Genomic DNA, 22,045 nt, shown 5'->3' on the forward strand with positions numbered 1-22,045 from the left:
ATTGTTCAATAAATATTTAATTGTTCAGTTTGGCTTTTGGAGCCCATCACCTCACACAAAAAGAAGGGATGGCGCCTTGCTGGTATGCTTTTGGTCATTTTCTACACTGAGAACTGCTCAACAGAGTTAGGGGACCCTGGAAGACAAGGTGAAATATTCCACTATTATGTTATTGTTTCTGCAAAGCCTAACTACTCGATTCATAGCTAATTTGCTCCCATCTTATATTAGCTGCCTATACAAATACACATCAAAAGGAAATAAATTAGTGACATTAGAGGTGTCCCCAGGTATGGTTTTCACATTCCCAGTAATCGCAAGCTCTGGCTGATCAGAAATCCCTTTCGACTGTCTTTATTCTACTGCCATCCTGTGGCCAGCCTGTGCCACTGCAGCACTGTGGGCCAGATGCAGCTGAGCTTTGTGTTCTCACGGTCCTCCTTGTGCCTGGGAAGGGGCTCCTTGGGAGGAAGGGAATGCAGCTGAAGGGCCTTCTCACGTCCCCCACTGGCAGGCAGGAGTTTGGGCGTGAATCACCAGTCCTGACTTGATTTCTGTTTTATGAACTTTAAGGAAATATAGTACAGGACCACAAAACCACCACTGATGCCAATGACGAAGAAGTAGATGGCGTAGAGCGGGTACGAGCCCAGGCGCATGGCGTTGAGGATCTGGGGACACAGACATCAGTGAGCTCAATAAGAACATGTTCAGACGGCTGCCATCTATTTAGCCCAGGGCCTTGGCTTCCTACCATGTCTCCCGGGATAGGGATGGTGATATTGCCAGCTGTCAAGTGGTATGTGTTTCCACCAAACTGGATTTGCATCAGGCCTTCAAAACACCATCGGAGGAAGGACACCTTGGAAATCCACGCGGGCACTGGAGGCGGTGAGAGTCACATTATTCACACAGTCTAACCACCTGCTCCCCAGGAAGTGAGCCTGGAGAGGGGCCATGGTGGCTCTGACCCAGGGACAGCAAGTCCCCTGAGGGAGCAAGGAGGGGGCGGGGAGAGAACAAAAGGGTGAAAGGGCAGAGGGGAAGCTCGGAACATGGACTGGGGCCGAGGGGCCGAGTGGCTGCAGGATCACTGCACGTTTGACCCATAGTAACATCAGAGAGTAATTTCATCAGGTGTCCGGCATGTGCTCAGCTTCACAGAGCTTATGGACTGGGGTGACTCAGCAGCCCCGAACCAAAGATTACTGTCTGCACCCTGACCCCGCGGAGGCATCATGGTTCAGAGAGGAGGAGGAAGCAATGAACCCTGTCCGGCCGGATGGGACAGAAAAGGCCCATGGAAGAGGGGGAGTGGTGCTCCTATAGAGAAAGGATGCAGAGCCTCCATCATGAGAGCCTGGAGTGTCTTGGGAGCTGCAAAGGGCTGGGCGGAGGCAGCCGGCACTGAGCAGCCCCAGGAGCACTCAGACAAAGCAGTGACTGGATCTGCCCCTCAGGAAGCTCACGCTGCACAGGTGAGGGCTGGGAGGGACATGGAGGAACCAGGGTCACAGATACCGGACTGTCCCAGTGGCCCAAGATCAGCTGATAGGGGGTCGTGCGCGGGGTATAAGGCAAGAAGACATTTCAGAAAGACATGGGAGGCAGAACTGATCCGGCTTACTGGGGACGTGGAGGGTGAGGGAGAGTCACGGGTGGCCCTTGGGTGTTGGCCGGGCCAAGTGAGAAGCTGCCATCTCCCCCTCTCGCCGCCCCCCCCCCCCCCACCTTGGAGCCATTCCCTTGGCGCCTGCTCCCAGAAGGTCCAGCTGTGAGTTGGACCTAAGTGATGAGCTCTCATCTCCAGGGGAAAGCAGGCTGACCCAGCCACAGAAGGCCTCAGAAAGGTTGACCAGGCAAGGGGGGCAGGCCTCACCTGTCCACAGGTTGTCCAAGCTTATCATGAAGCCCCCGGTGAGGTAGAAGGAGTTGTAGACAGCGTTGCCGAAGAAGGAGGACATGTGGAAGGTGGGTAACAGGGCGGCGGCGGCCAGGGCCATGGTCCTGCAGCAGAAGACCACCAGCCACACCAGCAGGAAGTACAGCAGGAAGGGCTCGGGGCCTGGGCGCAGGTTGGCCAGCCAGTACGTAGGCATCCCATAGATGATGATATAGACACAGTGCTCCGGAAGCTCCCCTAGGATCTGCAAAGGACAGCCCTTGCAAGGATGCGGAGCCAGTGCCTTCACTGCTACTGTTCTTGAAACGTTTAAAGCTTGCAGCCCCCAATGATGCCAACCTTCCCTCCTGGTGGTTTGATTGGGGTTGAGGCAGGAGGGCTGCTGGGCATGGGTGTGTGGGACTCTCAAGCATGAGCTCACTTCTGGCTTCCTCCTGCAGAGGCCAGGTGCTCCCTCTGGGGCAGTTCAGAGCACCTAAGATCTGGTTTCACGTCCCCACCCTGCCTGCCCAGACCTGGTAGCTGTGTGGCCTTGAGACAGCCACATAACTTCTCTGAGCTTCCGTTTCCTTGAAATGCGGACAGTCGCACCTGCCAGACCTGCTTCCCAGGGACATGGTGAGACTGGAGAGGTGAAGTATGCTAGATGTTTCCCACTTCTTCTTTGTTAGGTTTCTGGTGGCCAGAAAAAATGTCATCCCTAGTCCATGGTCCTGGCCTTCTGGTAAATGTTTAAAAAATATCAAGTTGCTGAAACTCCCCTGAGGAATGTGGCATTTGCAACCACAGACGATGCATGGCCCCACAGTTCAGCAAAGGCTTCCCTGTAACCTCTGTACAACGTGGAGCAGCTTTTCCTGCCCCTCCTCCCACCCAGGGTGGCCACTCAATCTCAGGCCTGACCAGTCACCTTGGCAAAGAAATACGGCTCCACAGTGTACAGCCCGTCTTCCAGCTCATAGTAAAGCAACGCCCTTTCCGAGTGGCCTAAGAAGGGGAGAAAAAGAGAATGAAAAAGTGAAATTAATTTACAGGGTTTCTATTTTTGAGTCTCTCTTAGTACAATTAAAAATAGTTTTATTGTCTCAATGTCACATATTGTTTTAAAAAACAGGCCATTTTCAATCCTACTTTAGATGTTTGTAATTCTGTGACTTATGCATTACTGTCAATATAACTCCTGCTAGGACAGGAATGCCTCAGACTCCTTGGTAATTTGTTTTCATTTGCATACTAATACTAATGTTTGAACTTTAAAAACAACCATCATCCTTTATCTCACAGTCATGGTGAAATTATTCAGCAAACCCATCTGCTCCAGGAGCTCAGAGGAACTCAGGCCGGCCCTGGACCAGCTCAGAGCACGGCCAACGCAGCTCCACGTGTGGGTCACGGACAGCAGGCCACACTCACATTTGGCGATGACATCCAGGATCACGTTGAAAGGGACGAGCGCTCCGATCATGAACAAGAGGGCCGCGGTGTCCGCGAGGGAGAGTCTGATGGCTCCGTGGCCATAGTAGAGGAACCCAATGATGAGGGACATCAGGCAGGCCTCTGCCCCGTGGATGAGGAGGGTTGGCAGGTCTCGGAAGTCGTTGGAAATCTGACGACTTGAAAAACAGAAGAAAGAGGTGCCAAAGGAACAATAGGCACCAGCACTGTGACCTTGGCAATGTCCTTCAATCTCTGTAAGCCTCATTTTTTCTCCTCTGTAAAATGGGGAAAGCAGTGCCCACCTCACAGTTCCTGTGAGGCTCAAAGAGAAAATTGATGAACACATCTGTCTCACAGTAGGTACTCAGTAAATGATGTGACTTTTATCACCTATGTATCGCCTTGCCATCTTATTTAAAGACATTATCCTGAGGAAATAACCAATCAAGAGTGTAAAGATGTATGTACAAGGATGTTTGTCATAGCGTTACTTGTAACAGCAAATGACTGAAGATGATCTGACCATCAATACGGACTTAATGGGTAAATGAGTAGATCTGAAACCCAAGACCTAAACCAGATGAGAGGCAGAGGTGCTATTCTAAGTGGAAAGAAAAAGAAAGTTATTGAAAAACATGTATGATCCCATTTATGTATTAAAATGGTTATGTGCATAGAAACATCTTAGACTCACACCAAACACTTGGGTCTGGTTTTCTCTGAGGGCTGGTGTATCAGGGAACCTTCCCTTTCCACTTGAGGGTCTCCCATATAGACTGCATTTTTCACAGTGATTCTGGGTGATTTCTGCGAGCATCTGGCTAGCAAGGAAATTTTGATTTTGTTTAAAGAATCAAAGTAAGCGGAGGGCTCTGTAGCACACGGAGGGCTGGTGCTGGTTTTTTTCAAATGATTCTACCTCTTCAAATTCAAATTCTTCCTTTGAATTCACTTTAAATCCAAAGGGCTTAATTTGATACAACGAAGACTTTTGCAGGGTTGGGGCAGGGGCAGGGGGAGTGAGGAAACAGCAGACAATTACCGGATCAGCGTGGCAAACTGCTGCAGGGGGCCAGGCAGCTTAGTGGGAGTCTGTAAGGGGTTGCTGTCCCTCGGAGGAGCCAGGCTGTCAGGAGACAGAGAGTGTCATGGGGGCGTGGCGGCGGCCGTCTCCTGCAGGGCGCTCTCCACGCAGGACCACCTGGCTCCCTTACCTCTGCACACAGGCGCCCACACCCTGCTCCCTCGACTCCGCTGTCCACAGAAAGTCTTCGAAGCCACGTACTTTTTCTTGAAACAAGGCTGCAAGGGACTGAGCCTTCTCCCTGGTGGCCACTTCCTGCTCGTTGCTTCGCCTGTCGATGCTGGTCAAGTCCACTGCAAGCAGAAGGTGTGCGGCCGTGGGCGACCCGGGCCCCGCAGGTGCTCACAGCCCGTGATGCCGGTCCGTCCGCAGGGACCCCGGGGCATGCTCCCCACTCTCTGAGAGTGGACCACGAAGTGATGGCCAGAGCAGAGAGAGGCAGAGAAATGCCCAGGGCTGTCCCCCATGTCTGCAGAGAGCCTGCCTCAGGGGAAGGGCCAGTGAGCACTGGCCCTGGTCCCACCACCCAGGCTTATTATGGGGACATCCCAGGACAAAGAAGGAGGCTTTGGACTTTTGGAGCCCAAGGCCACCGCACAGTTACGCCCTGGCTCCAACTCTAGCCATCCAAGGAGCTTGTGACGGGGACTCAGCCTCCCAGGCGTGCCTGCCACAGGGAGAAGGCGGGCTGGCCAAGGGGAGGCTGAGCAGTCTGGCTCCTGGCAGCTCTAGTTCCCACTGTAAATTAGTCACTTTGGCTTCCCAAGCAGCCTCCCAAGAGGGAAGAATTCTTCTCCTCCCAAAAGAGAAGAATGTTTTGGCCGGAGGGTGCCAGGCTCTGGCCAAATACGAACTATGATTCTCACTGCTCTGGGAGGAGGGAGCCAGCATGACCAGCTGGAGAACCAGGCTGGGCCGTACCCACCTCCATGTTACCCCCCGGGCAGCACCTGGTAGCCCCAGACCACAGCCCTCCTCTCCCGGGGCCCCTGAAATGCTGGAAAGGCACACCTGCCAGTTACAGCCAGGGCCTTCCTAAGCCTCCCCTCTCTCCATCCCTCCCTTGGGCGGGGGATTTCTCTTAATCTCTCTGCCTCTTCCCTCCTCGCATTTTCATGACAACACCTCAAGACAGGATAACGTCTCAGAGAGGCCTCGTCAACTATGAAGGGTCCCCTCAGTGTGCAGGGCCATAGCTTCAGATGCCAGATTCTGCGGGCGCTGCCAAGCTGTGCAGGCTGGATCTGTGAGGGCCATCTGCCCCGGGGCCTGTGGGCAAGAGCCCCCTCCCCTCCCCCCACCAAAAATGATAATATAAAAAAAATTTCTTTTTCAGATCTGGGCACCTGACTTCTGGCAACCTCTCTCTGGGTTACAGCATACTGCTCCCAATGGCCAGGCGGGCAGGTGCCCTCTGTCCCCTTCTCTGGGATGACCCGTCAGAGGATGATACGCTGGCAGGAAGCCAAGCCGGCACCTGGGCCCAGGGAGGGAGGATGACCTCTAGGTGAGTTCACACAGTGTGAGTGAAGGCAGAGGGTGAGGGCTGGGGGGCCAGAGAGAGTGGCCTGTCCTCCTCGGGGAGGGTTGGTGGGTGGATGCCGGGAGGAGGGCATTGGCAGCAGGGCCTGGGGTCTGGGAGGGGCGGGGCTGGGGGGTGGGAGGCCCAGTTCTGCAACTGACTGTGAGGGAGGACTCCAGTCTTCTCATCTGTAAAGATGAAGCTGACCGTGGCCTGGCAGGGCTGTGAGGGTCAAAGGGACACCCTCTGGTGCTTGGCACCTGTGGGCATAGTATCTGCCCTCAAGGAGCTGGGCCTTGTCATCATGTTTATTAGGGAGGCCCTTGCTACACCAGGCCGTCCTGGGAGGAAGGTGACCTATGTTTGGGACAAGCCACAGCTGCTGCCTCCCCTGGCCCTGGTACAACCTTGCAGCCTGTCTAGCAGCCACGACACTCCTCAGCACTCAGGATCCAGGCACCTGCTTTTAGGGTGGGTACCTGGAAAGGCAACTGTCCCCACAGAAATTGAGGGCCATACGCTGAGGCCTCGGGACCCCAAGCAGAAAGGCATCTCTGGTGCTGACAGCAATTTTCATATCTAGAGATTCATTGGCCAAGACCACCAAAAAGGTGGCCTGTGCCCTGGGCCCCCATTCTACCACCCAGAGCCTCTGGGCTTCCTAGCCTTTGTAGGGGAACCAGGGCATGGCTTTAAGATTTCCTGGTGGCTTCCTACCTCAAATACCTAAGTTTCCCTACAGAATCTGAATAAAGAGCACAGTTCCAGAAATTAATCCAAACTCTCTCCGATTATATCTCCTCCGGTTTGGAGCTCTCATAAGGTTCTTATCCGTCATGCACACAAGGGTGGCTATGTCAGAAGCTGCTTTCTTCAGGCCCCCATTCCTAGCGTTTGATGCCTGGCACACTGAAGCCTGTAATACACCCCATCCGTCCCCCTGCCTCCATCCTCGGTCCTGTTCTCCTGAAGCCTCTGAGAGTTTCTCTCCTGGCGGGTTCTGGATGTAGGGGAGCCCTGTTCCTTGTCTCTGGCCTGGCTGGCTCACCATAGTAGTCGGCAGGGTTGCTGTAGCGAGGACAGGGGTGGCCGGCTGCCGTGAAATACTGGACCATGTGCTGGGCCGCCCCCAAGTAGATGGTGGTGCCAGACGTCATCAAGAGGACCAAGTCGAACAGCCTGAAGATATCGGAGCGGGGCTGGTGGATGGAGATGAGCACCAGCCTGTTGCCTTTGGCCAGCCTGGACAGGGTTTTCACCAGGTTGTGGGCCGTGAAGCTGTCGAGCCCAGAGGTGGGTTCATCCAAGATGAGGATGCCTTCCCAACAGAGAGAAGGCTGGTTAACCAGGGGCAGGACTCCAGCTGGACCGGGTTAAGCCAGGCGGTCGATGCAGGCCCCTCCTGCCTCACCTGGGTTCCACAGCAGCTGCACGGCGATGCTGACTCTGCGCCGCTCGCCCCCCGACACGCCCCGCACGTAGGTGTTGCCCACGCGCGTGTTGGCGCATTGCCGCAGCCGCAGCTCCGCGATCACGTCGTGCACCTGGGAGGGAGGGGGCCTGCGGCTTTAAAGAGCTGCGCGGGCCTGCTCGGGGCCAGACATCTGTGCCCCGCGGTAGATAGGCGCCTGGGTTTAAAGCTCCAGCCTTCATTTCCCTGATGCAATGTTTGTTCCCTGAGTCTCTCCGCACATTTGGAGCAGCTCCCGCGTGTCCAGCATGGCACTGCTTATTGGGAACGTGGCCATGCCCTGGCTTTCTGCCCACACGGAGAACCGGAAAACAAGTAAGCAAATACTCCTCACACATTTTGGGCTAAGATGGGACTTTGAAGGAAAACGGGGGACGGAAGGGCAGGGCCGAGCATATGGTGGACTTTTTCGGATGGACAGAGGGTGAGCTGGGTTGCTCACACTTGACCTGTGGCTGCACCCCGAGGCAGGGAAGGAGGGGGAGGGGGAGGATATCATGGCTTCTTGGGGTCTCCGGGGGTGGGGGTGGGGTCTGTTAGTTACCCTTTTGTCACGCTGGGCCTGGGAGAAGTTTCTGGGCAGGCGCAGCTGGGCAACAAAAGCCAGGGTCTCACGGACGGTCAGGTTGGGGAGCAGCTGGTCGTGCTGGCGCACGTGGGCCACGTACTTCCTCACCAGCTGTGGTGTGCTGGGTTGCCCGTTGATCCAGATTTGGCCTGACTTAATCTTGCCGCCGTGGCCTCGCCCGGTGATCACGTCCAGCAAAGAGGCTCTCCCACAGCCTGGGAAGCCACCAGAGACATCCCTGAGAGCAGGGCTTATGCAGGGGCCAGCCTGGAAGCCACTGCTGCCCATGCACACTCCAGCCACCCCAAACTGCTGTGTCCTTGAAGACATAACCAGCTCCTAGGGAAGGTGGCACAGCCCTCAGACCTGCATGGGGCAGCCAACTAGAGCATCCTGGGGGATTTGGGGTGTTCAGGCCAGGTTGGCCCGTGGCTGCATGGATTCCTAGCTGTCATATGACTACCTATGCCCAGACTGTATGCCGTCTCCTCCAAGCAAGGTTGGTGTTAATTGCACCGTGGAGCTTAACTGTTTTTGCCTGGCAAACATGCCAGCAACATTTCATCATTCAACATCATTTGGCTCAGAAGCTGGCATTGATGAGAAGGACTAATTTTGGAGAATTAATAGGGTGCCTTTTAAAAATGCAAAACTGGAAGCTATTTTCAGAAAGAGAAAAAGTAGAGAAGTAATAGATGTGGAAGTGATTTTAAAACTACAGTACAGATGTACATATGGGTTCTGAATTTCTCTACACCCTCTACACTTATTTTTATCAGTGGTACTTTTCACTCTCCAAAAAAATAAAAAATCCATTACACACAAATTAACACCATCCACTTCTGAATGACATAGTGATTGCTATCGATTTGGGGAAGTTACTGTCAGATTGGATCAGGTTCCATGAGATTCCATGAGACTCTTTCTTTGACAGCCATTTGAGCTGCAAATGCAAATAGGGTTCAGGCTCTGAGAAGGCCTTCTTGCAAAGGTGCTGGGAATAGCTCAGTCCAGTTCCCCCAGATGGGGTTTTGGTTTCCTTATTGTAAATTCCTTTCAGAGGGCACATTTTTCAAGTAGTTTTTAAACAGGGAAAGCTCCAGTACACAAATGTGACGACTCTTCCTTGTCACATGCCCAGGCCTTCCACAGGCAGCCCCATGCCCCCAGTGCAGAAAACAAAAATCAGGAGGCCTCCCCAGTGATTCTTCTGCTTACCCACCGAAGGTTCTCAGGGTGAAAAGGGACCTGTACACCGCCTCCTGGGTGCACATCATTCAAGGTCCCTGAGAACTTAGGTGGCACGAAATAGCCAGGAGAGAAACCAGAGGGAAGGGCTCTGGCCCTGCTTCTGGCTCAGTCTCAGACATCATAGGATCCAGGCTCTGGAGCGCAGGGAACTTTGCTAACATTTACAGGGACCTTAGGATTCCCAGTCAGGGAGCAGGAAGACTATATTTCCTAAACAAAACTGTGAGAGGTGTGGGTAGCCTTTCCAGGGGAGGTTGCCCTGTATATTTGGGGAGATCCTCCGTGAACCAGGAGAAAACACCCATAGGCATTCAAGACCCTTATAAAATGGCTGGAATCTCCAAATTAGTAAATTCATTCATTGAAAACACCTTTGGCGCTACTGCTGCTTCTATAGAAGCAGCTAAAATGCCTGGTGCTGTTTTAACTAATTTTATTCTACTATTATAATTTTGGTGACTGGTGTATAAATCACAGGTGGTATAATTGGTAAACCTTTCTAGGAAATCACTTACGTAATTTCAGCCAAGTAAACCTGCAGCTAAATAACACTGAGCCTAGAGTTGAAAGTTCTGGAGACACTCAGTTCTGCTTGGCCTCTCCTGACTTCCCCTTCCTTCAACTGAAATCAGGGATGCCAACAGCTACAGGGCTATATGTGGCCAAGATTAACAGTGATGATTCTCAGCTTTGCGGAAGTGCCTAGTAAGGCCCATGTGTCCCCTGTATTCTCAGTTCATGAAGAAAAAGCAGGTATAAGCAGAAAAGCCACCAGGTGTTACAGACAAAAAATGAAATTGACCGGTGAAGTTTCCGCATTTTTCTTATTTAGATCAGAATTGAAGGGGCAGGACCAGAAGTTGGTGGGACTTGATTTGTGGGAGGTTGTTTCAGTTACAAAGTGCATTTGTACATATTTGATCTCATTTGCTCTTTGGTTAGACAACAAACAGAACTTCCCCATCCAAAGACTAAAAATTTGGAGCAGGTGTTCAAAAAATTGAGCAATCTCTGCTTCTGGAAATGATTAATTGAAAGGTATAACGTGCCCCCTCTAACACTGTAAGGGAGAAATGCCTTGATCTGTGTTTTTAAAAAAATAAAACAAACAAAAAAACCCCAGTAAACCCCAAATAGAGTCACTTGTCTTAAGCCCCACATCACCAGACTGAGACTGAATACCTAACTTAATTACAGTTTCAGTTTCTCTTGGGAGCAGAATCTTAAACCAGCCCATCTGACATTACCTGGTCAGCACTGATAGACCCCTACTGTCCCCCAAAGGAAGGTGTCCTTGCCTAAAACACTCAGCCCTTTGCTAGAACAACTTCCGTGTCCTACCTCCTTCTGCTTACAAAAATCTTTCATTTTGTACAGCTCTCCAGTGCTACTTTCTGTCTGCTAGATGGGATACTGCCCAATTCATGAATCGTTGAATAAAGTCAATAAGATCTTTAAAATTTAATTAGTTGAATTTGTTTTCACATCTGAGAACCAGGAGACCAGAGTTCTAGTTCTTGCTCTGCATCAAATGTGTGTCCTTAGATGAACCATTCTTCTTTTCTAAACTTTGGTCTTCTCATGTGTCAGGTATAGGGGGAATGGTATACCAGGAAGATACTCTAGAAAATATGGAACTAGGTAATTTGAAAACTCTCCTCTAAAGATGCTTCCAGGCTGGTCAGGAGAAAGAAAGGTAGACTACAGTGAAGGGAATGAACTCTGTTCTCCAAGCCCCCTTCCAGCCCTGGCATTCTACCCTTTTAAGTTTAGCCTGCGGATGTGACTTTTTGAAGCACTCCAAAAATCTGGATCTTTGCAGGTGGTTGAAGGGTGAGCTAAGACTTGGGGTATCTGAGAAGTGAGTTGCAGCGGGGGCTGTGCCTACCCACTGTCTTCCCCAAACAGGAATCTGATGTGGAGGGAGCAATGAATGAGCGCTTCTTGTGGTGGAGGAGTCCCCTGGAAAGGACATTCGATTCCACAGCTGCCTGATGCTCTTGGAAAGGCTTTACCTTGATACTAACCAAGGATCAAAACTCTGGCTGCAGCTGTAAGAGGCCTACTCATGATTTATAAGGGCAGTGACCTGAGAGCGAGTAAATGGAGGAGCTGAGATTTGAACCCAGCTCTGTCGGACCCAGAATTTGTGCTCTCACCACTCTGCTGTATTATTCTACTGGTCAGCAAAGGGTCCTATAAGGAGCATCTGTTTGCTTGAGGGGCCACTCTGTATCCCAGGAGAGAGAGAATCCATTGCCCCACTATTTGCACTTAGTGATACCTGAGCTCCCTATGACGGCCAACATCTGTCCACTCCTCACTTTGAAGCTCAGGTTCTGAATGCCTAGATCACAAGAGTCCTTGTGAGATGTCCAGGGCATCCTCAAGTGGGACAGCTGCTTAAACCAAGGCACCTGGGAGGCCATGTCCACCTGTGGGGAGAAATCAAAAGTTTCCTCAGAAAGCTTCAACTTCTGTTCAGCTCCCTCCAGGAGACATCCTCCTGCTGATACACAACCGGCCTGAGGGGTCCCCCACCCAGGTTCTATCAAACATAGAGGTGGACGCCACCATGCTGAGAACCTGAAGCTGCCATTTCCAAGTGTTGGAAGCAAGAGACTTGGGAAGTATGTGTAGGAGCAGAGTAGAAATAAAAACACAACATAGAGCAAAATGATGTTTTCATGTAATAGTAATTTACTAATAACTTACTGAGCGTTTACTATGTGCAAGGCGTGTTCCTCTGTGTATTATATCCATTTCATTTAATCCTCATTGCAGACCTGTGACATATGTACTGTTATAATCCCTGTTTACAGATGAGGCTCAGAGCAGTGAAGTAATGTGCTCAAAGTCACACAACTAGTACGTGGCAGAGCAGAGAAAGGTTATAGTGTGGCTTGTCAGCTTATTCTAACTCACTTCCCCAGGAAGCCAGACTTGGGCCTCTGAGGTTCACCATCCCAGGTCCCACCATGTTCCATCTGGGCCACCTGGTATCTGGCCCTGGGGAGGTGTGGGAAATAGGGGTCTTCGAATCTGATCAGGAGATTCCCGAGAGCCTCTGAAAGGCCAGTAGTCCTTGTACTCCTGTGTTTTATTAGCTCCAGGGTAGTACATTTTACCAAAAAAAAAAAAAAATATATATATATATATTTGTATATAAAACTGATGAGATCTGAATAGAGTCTGTAGTTTGGTTAACTGTATTATACCATGGTTAATTTCTTAGTTTTGTTTGTTTTTTGTTTTGTTTTTTTGGCACACAGGCTTAGTTGCTCCGTGGCATGTGGGATCTTCCTGGAGCAGGGATCAAACCTGTGTCCCCTGCATTGGCAGGCGGATTCTTAACCACTGCGCCACCAGGGAAGCCCGTAATTTCTCAGTCGTGATTACTGTGCTATGCGTAAGCAAGATGTCAGCATTAGAGGAGGGTAGACAAAGGGTCTATGAGAACTCGGCACTATTTTTGCAACTTTTTCAAAAGTCTAAAGTTATTCAAAATAAAGAGTTAAAACTCCGTTTTAGGGAGTTTGTCCTCATGGGTTCACACAGTTGGCCTTATGTTTTAACAAAAGCCTCAATCTCTTTTGCATTCCTGTCAACCTTCAGCTCCAATGTGTGTAGTTGAGGGAAGTCTCTGTGGTGCTTGCACCCAACACGTGAGGCATCAGTGTGGCCTGGACTCTGTCCTTTGGGGCAGAGGGCCCCCAGCTGGGCTCACCCTTCCCTTTTGCTTGGGGAATTGTCTGTCTGCTCCTGCCACCTGTAGTCAGGTGTGTCTTTACCTGGTAGCTGAGATCTCGGACCTCCAAGGTGTTGGACTGGCCACTGTAGGTGAAGTACAGGCTGTTGTCTCTTTCAGAGGAGAACACACTGTCCTGGAGGCCCTGCCGGGAGACATGAGATGTGAGGGGATCCTTCAGAAGGAGGACGACATAGGAAAAAACAGAAAGGAGACCCGGAGAGGTAAGAGCAGGAGCTAGCGTGGGTGAGACCCCAAGTGGACAAGAGATGGATTTGGGCAGGGGTGCACAAGAGCTGTGAGAAAACAGGAGCATCCATGAAGGCAGGGCTCCTCTTCCTCACAGAGAGAGCTTTGGGGCTTCCCTTCAGTGCAGCTCCTGGCCCCAGAAAAACTCAACCACAGGCTGCCGGAACCTGAACACAGGTAACCAACCTTTCGTGGACGAGACCCAGACCCTGGACTGGAGAGCTTTGTGAGCCTCTGTGCTTGGGGATGGCCTGAGCTGGGGGCTGGTCTTTAACTTTCTCTTCCCTGCGTCCTGCTTAGTATATCTTGATGCCAAACAGACTTTCCATACCCAGCATGTGAGAGGAAGACAGCTGTCGACAAGCTAGCGCTCAATACTTGTGAAGACACTGCCATTAGAAAAGTTGCATCTTCCTGAGGATTTTGCACAACAGAGCTCTTCAGAATGCTGCTGGGAGGTTTTAGGGGAAGTCCCTACCATCACTATTGTTGTTGTCATTGTCACCTTCATCAGCATCTCTTTGCTGTTGTTGGACTGCTGCTTCATTTGAATGTACAGCAAACAAATCAGTGTTTCATGGTATCAGCTGATAACTTCCAATGATATTAACTGTCTGCAGATCTGAATTCCTTCTGTTTTATCAATTCAATCCCTGAGGCCCAAACAAGAAAGAACCTGCCTGGTAAGATTTCTGTTGTTTTTTTTTTTTTTTTGAAGTATTCAGATTTTCTTCCATTGCAGTAGTGCAGGGGAAAGTCTGCATTCATTAACAAGTTCCTGTGGATTCCCATCTTGTTCCCTCAGAGCTGCCATTCCCCCACTGATGGGTTCCTGCAATCAATCAAGCATCCAACAAATACTTATGGGAGGCCCACATCATGCGTTAGTCTTGGAATTTGGGGTGTGCCTGTGAAAAAGACAGTCTTTGAGAAGCTTAGATTTTAGTGGATGAGACAGGTGATGAGGATGGAGCAAGACAGGCATAGGCATTGAGGCAGGTTGACCTCGAACACCCGATCAAACTGTATTTTCACTGTCCCCACAGTGTCCGTGGGTACTTTATGTGAAAACAGCATGGCTTGTGAGTTCTGTGAAAATGACATCCAACAGTCTTTGTCAGAGCATCCCTGCAATGGTGGAGGTAAAAGGTCCTTAAAAAGGACATTGAGACCAATGGAAGTGGAGGGAGGTGAATATGGGTGGCAGTCTGCTGCAGGCTCACAGACTTCTGAGAGCAGCCCCCAGAGTTCTGCAAGACTGTGGAGACAGCAGACCATAGCTACTCACCTTGTTTTATGCTTAAACTAGTAAAGATCCTAGATTATACAGAAAAACATAGGGAAGATCAACAGCTAAGTCAACAGAAGGGCTATCTTTGGGGTATAGGAAGGGTTACAAGGAGGGAGGGTCCATGGCGGGTAGAGAGAGTGGGTGGCCTTCAAAGCTGTTGGTAATTTGTGATGGGTATGGGAGTTCACTATTCTTTAAACTGCTTTGTCTGAAATATTTCAAAATGTTTTCAAGGTGAGCGAGTACGTCCATGAGGAGAAGTCTAGAGTCCTACTCTCACCTTAACCGCCAGCTGCAGAAGCTGGAGGTGGAGGTGGAAGAGATGAGAGGGTCTTGCCCTCCGAGATGGAGAATGGAGCTCCTGGGGAGGTCACGGGCAGTTCTGGATTCCGGCAGGTCAGCCCTGCAGCCCCGACCCTCACTCACCACCTCCATCACCAGCATTCCTGCTGCCTCGTTTACCCATTTCATCTGGTGAAACCATCAGAACGTCTATCCGTTGCTGACTGATTTGGGCTAACGTGCATCTTGCTTGTTTGTTTTTAAAAGGTAGATATCTTCAGGAGGAACATTAGTCAACTGGTATAAGGTATGAGTTAGCTCCGAATTTGCTTCTGCAACAGACATCTGGGCCAGAAGCTCCCCAGGTTAGATTTCAAGGCGGAGGGGCTGCTGAGAAAGGAGGGTTGGACATTTTGGAGTCTTGAGCAATATGTGGCCATGACCTTAAGCCTAAGGTGTTCTACTCTCCAGGCGAGAGCTTGGAGAAGGTGGAGGGTGCTGGGGCCCTTGGGGAAAGAGGCATCAGGATGGGAAGACAGATCAAAGGAAGGAGAGAGGTGCGTGCTCCCTGCTCTTCGGCTCCTCCAACCCCCCCTTCACCCTGGGGCAGGTGCGGGCCAGCCAGGGCCCCAGCCACTATCGAGGGCCTATGCCATGCCCAGCTGCATAGGCGGCTCAACGTTCAGGAGAAGAGGATTCGTGGCTGGGTTGGGGACCTCCCCTGTTCCATTTCGAAATATTTTCCTTGGCTCCCAGGAAGGATTTGTTAGACTCTTCCTGAGGTTTTGACAAACTCTCTGTATTTTTCAAATGCTTAAATATCTATTCAGCTGACACCTTAATCAGTATGACTGTCAGAACATCACTTGAATTTCTGACAGGTGACACCCAAAAAAGCAAAGGCAGGTTTATTTGTAGGTAACCAGCGCAGCTCCTGCTGGGCTACATTGTAATTTCTCCTTGTATTAACTTCTGATCAAATGCCTGAGTCAGAAGCGTAGAGTAGAAGGAAAGTCAGGGAGTGCAGAGCCCAAGTTCCTTGCTCTAAGATGAAGGGCCCGTGCCCTGGAAAAGTAGTGACATGCTGAGAACTCCGCAGTGAAGCCTGGGCCTCTCTCGTCCTCCTCTGGCCAGGCTTTGGCCCATAGACTGAGGAGTCTGTGGGCCGAGGGTACCCACGGTACCAGGTACCCACGACCCCAGAATTCCCTGTGCAGATGGTCACAAGCCCACTCCCAGGGCTCCGTGAACCTCGTCCCACGCCCATCCTCCCAGGCACCCCAGGCCATATTTGGAGGGTAGGGATGGAATGTGGGTGGGCAGGATGGGGTGACCATGTAGTGGTGTGTGAGGTCACGTGTGGTGCTGGGTACGGGCAGAGAAGGGAGACAGGCTGTGGCTTGGGCTGGAAGCCACAGGTCCTAGAATTTCTCAGTGTACACCTGGCCTTCCCTACTGTGAAGAAGGTATGTATGTCACGCTAAGAGGATAGAGACTATTTAATAGCTTTTAGCTTGACTGATAACTTTTAAATATCTAGACAGAGGACACAAAGCCCTCAGCCCCTTGTTGCAGGCACCATAAATGTTAGGGGCAGACTGTCGCTTGGCACCTTGAGTAACAGAGTGGAGGAAAGGAAATTGGAAATAGCAGGGCCTGCACACATTCCTGGATGTCAGATTTGGGCAGTTCTTTGCATCCCAAGCTGTGCTGGCTGAATTGTCAGACCTTCTAGAAAGTGTCCCCAAAGCCACTGGGGACTTTGCATCCTCTTCAGGCTGTGAGCAAGCACTGTAGGCCCGGCTCCTAGGAATCCTTTCCCGGCAGGGAGTGGCCCCATGGGGTATTCCCAGAGCACAGCTGAACTGGGAGGGGTGGGTTCCTGGGGCCTGGCTGAAGTCAGGTCCTAGCAAGTCAAGGCCAGTCTGGGTGGCCTGTGGCCCTTCCTGTGGTGTCGAGTCCTCAGCCCTTTGTGTCTTTCTGTTTCCACCCCTCACCCCACTCACAGCCGGCGAAGACAGATCGGAGGGTGCTGTGAGGCCGGGGTGGAGGGTGGGGATCTGCTTCCTTTCTATCTTCCAATCTCACCTCTTGCTTCAAACCCCGTCCACATCCTGATTTCAGTCAAAGACCATTTTTCAGGCAAACATTCCTCTAGTAAAATGAGGGCAGAAACCCTGTACCTCTTGGCCCCCTGGCTGTTGCCTGTTCCTTCCAGCTCTCTTGGAATCTCACAGGCACCTGCTGTGGCCGTATTTGGAATGTAAATTCTGATGTTCCCACAAAGTCCGCTGACATCCTGTCTCATCCGTTTGTTGCCACTGAGGCTCTGAGCTTGACAGCCACACGGACAGAGGAGATGCTGCAGTGTCCCCGGGATGTGTGAGCACATCTCTGTGATGGAGCCTCATTTGGAAAGAAGCCAGATCAGCCCAAGTCACAGACAAGAACATCATTTCCCTGTAGGAGCGCACCTTCGGGCAGGAAGTGAGCTCAGAGGCCCCCACCAAACCCTGACCGCCGAGTCCATTCCCCTCTGATGCCCAGGAAGTGGAGTCCTGCTGGTGAGTTAGGACAGAAAGTTCCTGAGGGAGGAGAGAAGGGCCCGACGAGCCCCCACCCACCAGCACTGTGGTGACTCCCTGTCACTCACCAAGTCATCCTGGGGAGAAGACGTGTCCGCCAGCCCTTTCTCCTTTGGGGCCTCCTCAGCCATGGGGCCCAGCGGTGTCTGTGCCCCGTCTCTGCAGCTTCCTCTAGGCTTGCCCGCTGCCGACCACGGCCAATGCTCTCTGTTTCCCGGAGCTGGGCAACCTCTGGTGTGGCTCCCAGCATTCCTCGCTGGCCAGCCCTCTGACAAACACGGGCTGTGTGTTCTGCCCGCTGCCGAGATAACAGACAGGCTAAAGGTACATCAGATAATGGCATCCACGGCCAAACCCCAGGCCCGCCACTGGGAAGGCCTGAGGAGGGGCTCCAGGGCCAGGTGAGGAGCGGGCGGGGCAGTCTGCCACCGGCTCCTCGGCCCAGGCCACTCCAGGGAGGGGCAGGCCGGGAAGTTCACCTGCCTCTGCTGCCCGGTGGCCATGAACGAGCGGCCCTTTGGGACCCCTGGGGGGTCCTTGGAACTCCACGTAAAGAGGAACTCCCAGTGCTCCCCAGAGGGGGTTCCTGCAGCTGCTTCAAAGCCTCGACACAGCCTGGGCGTCCTCCATGCCTCCTACAGTGTCAGGTAAGGCCAGTGTCTCTCTCACCCACTGGGAGCTTTGCGCCGAGGTCGGGGACAGGCCTGGTGCGGGGTGAGTGGGCCTCTCTGCCCTCTGCTGGCTTTCCTCACTGACGGGGGGGCCTGCACAGAGGCTTGGGCTCCCTCTCTCGTGGGTGGAGGTGGAGAGAGGGGAGGGGAAGGGTTGCCAGCGGGAAGCGAAGAGCCACAGTGAGCGGCCCTCCTCCTGCCACAGTGGGCCTGGGGGCTCTGACAGACGGCAAATGCGGCAGCGGTGCTCTGCCCCCGGCCCCTGCTTTCTGCCCCTCCCCCTCCCCTCTGTCTCCCTTGTCTATAACCTGCCCTATTTGGATGGCGAGGGCTTGGGGAGTGGGGGGTGCTGGGAACATGAGGTGAATGAAACTGGGTGAAGGAACTCGGGGTCAACCGAGGAAGTAAACAGTGTCCTGTTTGCCGTCTGCCAGCCAGCCAGAGAGAGCTGGCATTCAGAGTGGCTGCCAGGCAGGTGCTTTGCAAAGATGACCTTCTGTCACTACCTGCCAGGGTCTACAGAAGAGGGACACTGAGGCTGAAACACACTTAGGAACCTGTCCAGAGACAACTTGGGCTGGGCAGAGCTGGGATTGGTGCTGGGGGACAAGGGTCTGGACCCCTCCAGAACCCCATGCTGTCTTTCCCTTGTGGGGTTTCCTTTAAAGCCACCATGTGGGGCCCTGGTGGGACATCGCATCTCGTCGACAGAAGTGGTCCAGGCAGATCCTCAAAGATGTCTCCTTGTACGTCGAGAGCGGGCAGATCATGTGCATCTTAGGGAGCTCAGGTAAGCTGGGGAGGGAGCTCGCTAAATTCTCCCCGAGGACTTGGAAGAGGCTCTGGCTTGATTTGAACACACTGAGGAAACAGGTTTAAGTGGTAGCAAGAAGGCCACAGGTCTGATATTTGAATGCAATCTGATGACATATCTGACTGTGAATAGAACCCGGTGCTAATGTGAAATCTTTAGAAAGATCCTTGAAAAAACAAAGTCCTGCCAAACATGCAAGTTAACTTGTATTTCAAAGTTTGGAAAGCACCTAGCACAGTGCCCGGCATATAGGAGTGCTCAGTAAACACAGTTTTTCTGCCTGGAGATGGGAAAAAGAAATAAGCACAAAGATGCCCGTTTATCTCCCACATTCATTGGGCTTTTAAAAATTAGGACCTATTTCAAACATACAGGCACGATAGAGTAAATAAAGAATGTTCGTGTCTTAACATCTGGCTTTATCAAAATTTAACAGTATACCTATATTTACTTCAGACCCTTTTTTGTTTTTTTTTTTTTTAAAAAAAGGAATTAAATATTACAGATTCCACTGAGGCTATCTGCGTGCCTGTTGCCCATCTGGTTCTTCTCCTCCTCTTTTCCTGCAACAGCCAGTCCTTGCTGGGGAGGGTGGAGCGCCCAGAGAGGCAGTGCCCTGGGAGGGTCACAGCTGAGGAGGCACAGCTGTGGGGGCATGGGTGCGTTGGCCCTGAAGAGGGCATCCGTGTGGCACATCACAGGGTCCCCTACGCTAGGTTATCCTGCACATATTAAGATTGAAAGATTCTGACAGATTGACTTTCCAGGAGCCTGTTGGTTGAGTGCTTGCTTGCAAATTGTTGACCCTTCCTGCTACTCTCTGCTTGCATTGCTCTCTTTAATGGAGGTGGGCCATGTAAGTCTGTGATAAAAGTTAAGCGTGGTCAGCCTGTTTCAACCCGGGGAAGTTAAATCCACAGCCACTCCCCTGCTACAGCGGGGGACAGCTGGATGACAACAGTAGTGTTGTTAAGGTGAAAAAGAATTCACTGACGAGGATGGTTAGTTTCCTGAGATTTCCTTTCACTTTTTCCAATTTTTAAATTGTAATTTTCATTTTCTAATTGTATGCATGTCCCATCACATCCAGGGTCGTCCTCATTTTCCTCTTGATAATTATACCTCTTTAAAAAGAAAAGCTGAGTTATTCCTATAATAATGTGTCACTCGTTGCCTGCCTTGTGTAGGATAAAAAAGGGTGTCATGTAGCACCACAAGGAATTGAACCCACTTCTCAGAAGTGTGTCCCACAGGCTTGAGCGTCACGCTTCATGCACATCTCAGCAGGACAGTGGGTGGGGCCCCCTGTTCTGGGGGCTCATGGGCTGGTTTCTGATGATGCCTTATCATGGTTTTAGGACGCTCCATCATTTTATAGTGAACATGAATTCCCAGTAGACTGCAAGTTCCGTGAGGGTGGGAGCTTGATCTTTTTTTTTTTTTTTTTCCTGCTGTATACTCAACAGCTAGGTCAGGGCTGACTACACAGTAGGTGCTTAATAAGTATTTGCTGAATAAATGATTAAGCAAATGAATGAATTCTATGAATTACTCTTAGTGTTTCATAAAAGAACATGATTTCATCGGTGTCTTATCTAAAGCAGTATTATCAAATCTTTACTAGTGAGGCAGAAGATGACTTAGGTGTTCAGAGTCTCACTGGAGAATGGTCTAATGCAAGCCTGCCTATGGTCAACCAACCCTCCAGGGGAAGGTGATTTTATTTGACTCATTATTTTCCATCATTTAGGACCTAGACTCTAGGCTGCATGCTCCCTTGCAGAAGACTAGTTACAGATGATTTCTGTCCTTTCAGTGAAGATAAACTCAAAGGCCATGGTTTTATTGCCCTGTAGGGCATTAACCTGTTTTTTTCTTTTTTTTTTAATTGTGGGAAATTACAGATAAGATTTGCCATCTTAACCATTTTATCTTTTTATTTTTATTCTTTATTGAAGCACAGATGATGTACAGTGTGTTTCAGGTGTACAGCAAAATGATTCAATTATATTTCTGTTCTTTTTCAGATTCTTTTACATTATAGGCTATTGTAAGATATTGAATATAGTTCCCTGTGTCATACAGTGGGTCCTTGTTATTTATCCATTTTATATATAGTAGTGTGTATCTGTTAATCTCAAGCTCCTAATTTATCCCTTCCCTGCCCTCTTTCCCCTTTGGTAACCAAAGTTTGTTTTCTATGTCTGTGAGTCTGTTTCTGTTTTGTAAATAAGTTCATTTGTGTCATTTTTTTAGATTCCAAAAATGTGATATCATATGATACTCGCCTTTCTCTGTCTGACTTAATTTACTTAGTATGATAATCTCTAGGCTCATCCATGTTGCTGCAAACGGCATTACTTCATTCTTTTTTATGGCTGAGTAGTATTCCATTGTGTTTACGTACCACATCTTTATCCATTCACCTGTCTATGGACACTTAGGTTGCTTCCATGTCTTGGCTAGTGTAAATAGTGCTGCTGTGAACATTGGGATACATATATGTTTTCGAACTAGAGTTTTCATCTTTTCTGGATATTTGCCCAGGGGTGGGATTGCTGGATCATACGGTAGCTCTATCATTAATTTTTTAAAGGAGCCTCCATACTGTCTTCCATAGTGGCTGCACCAATTCATTCCCACCAACAGTGTAGGAGGGTTCCCTTTTCTCCACACTCTCTCTGGCATTCGTTATTTGTAGACTTTCTGATGATGGTCATTCTGACTGGTGTGAGGTGATACCTCATTGTAGGTTTGATTTGCATTTCTCTAAAAGTTAGTGATGTTTAGCATCGCTTCATGTGCTCAGTTTTTGATTGGGTTTTGAAAAATTTTTTTTGGTATTGAGCTGTATGAGCCATTTGTATATCTTGGAAATTAAGCCCTTGTCAGTTGCATGTTTACAAATATTCTCTCCTAGTCCATAGATTCTTTTCATTTTTTTATGGTTTCCTTTGCTGTGCAAAAACTTATAAGTTTGATTAGGTTCCATTTGTTTATTTTTGCTTTTATTTCTTTTGTCTTGGGAGACTGACCTAAGAAAACATTGCTACAATTTATGTCAGAGAATGTTTTGCCTATATTCACTTCTAGGAGTTTTATGGTGTCATGCCTTATATTTAAGTCTTTAAGCCATTTTAAGTGTATTTTTGTGTACCATCTTAACCAT

At 50.3% G+C, this 22,045-nt stretch overlaps 2 protein-coding genes across 2 annotated transcripts in view; one reads left to right on the forward strand and one right to left on the reverse strand.

The window, feature by feature from the left end:
• ABCG8 (ATP binding cassette subfamily G member 8) lies at window positions 1-17,577 on the reverse strand. The gene is made up of 13 exons (XM_057742513.1): window positions 17,460-17,577; window positions 13,028-13,129; window positions 11,521-11,671; window positions 7,962-8,200; window positions 7,358-7,490; window positions 6,995-7,264; window positions 4,555-4,717; window positions 4,383-4,466; window positions 3,317-3,516; window positions 2,814-2,890; window positions 1,880-2,147; window positions 755-882; window positions 1-671 (listed from the first exon to the last, which is right to left on the reverse strand). The coding sequence occupies exons 1-13, from the start codon at window positions 17,520-17,522 to the stop codon at window positions 534-536; spliced, it is 2,016 nt and encodes a 671-aa protein (XP_057598496.1). The 5' UTR covers window positions 17,523-17,577; the 3' UTR covers window positions 1-533.
• Window positions 17,578-17,756: 179 nt separating this feature from the next.
• Window positions 17,757-22,045, forward strand: part of ABCG5 (ATP binding cassette subfamily G member 5) — a 29,658-nt gene continuing 25,369 nt past the window's right edge. The window contains exons 1-2 of the mRNA XM_057741339.1: window positions 17,757-18,038; window positions 18,731-18,852. Of these exons, the coding sequence (XP_057597322.1) occupies window positions 17,893-18,038; window positions 18,731-18,852 (268 nt within the window). The 5' untranslated portion in view covers window positions 17,757-17,892. The remainder of the gene's footprint in view (window positions 18,039-18,730; window positions 18,853-22,045) is intronic.

Source organism: Hippopotamus amphibius, chromosome 7 (assembly GCF_030028045.1).
Source record: "Hippopotamus amphibius kiboko isolate mHipAmp2 chromosome 7, mHipAmp2.hap2, whole genome shotgun sequence".
NCBI classification, from domain to species: Eukaryota; Metazoa; Chordata; class Mammalia; order Artiodactyla; family Hippopotamidae; genus Hippopotamus; species Hippopotamus amphibius.

Coding starts and splice junctions, on each gene's coding strand:
- ABCG8 (XM_057742513.1), bottom strand. CDS start 17,522: ATGGCTGAGGAGGCCCCAAAGGAGAAAGGGCTGGCGGACACGTCTTCT. Junction 4,718..6,994: donor CAACCCTGCCGACTACTATG/GTGAGCCAGCCA, acceptor TTCTGCTTGCAG/TGGACTTGACCAGCATCGAC. Junction 883..1,879: donor CTTGGACAACCTGTGGACAG/GTGAGGCCTGCC, acceptor CACCGCCTCCAG/TGCCCGCGTGGATTTCCAAG.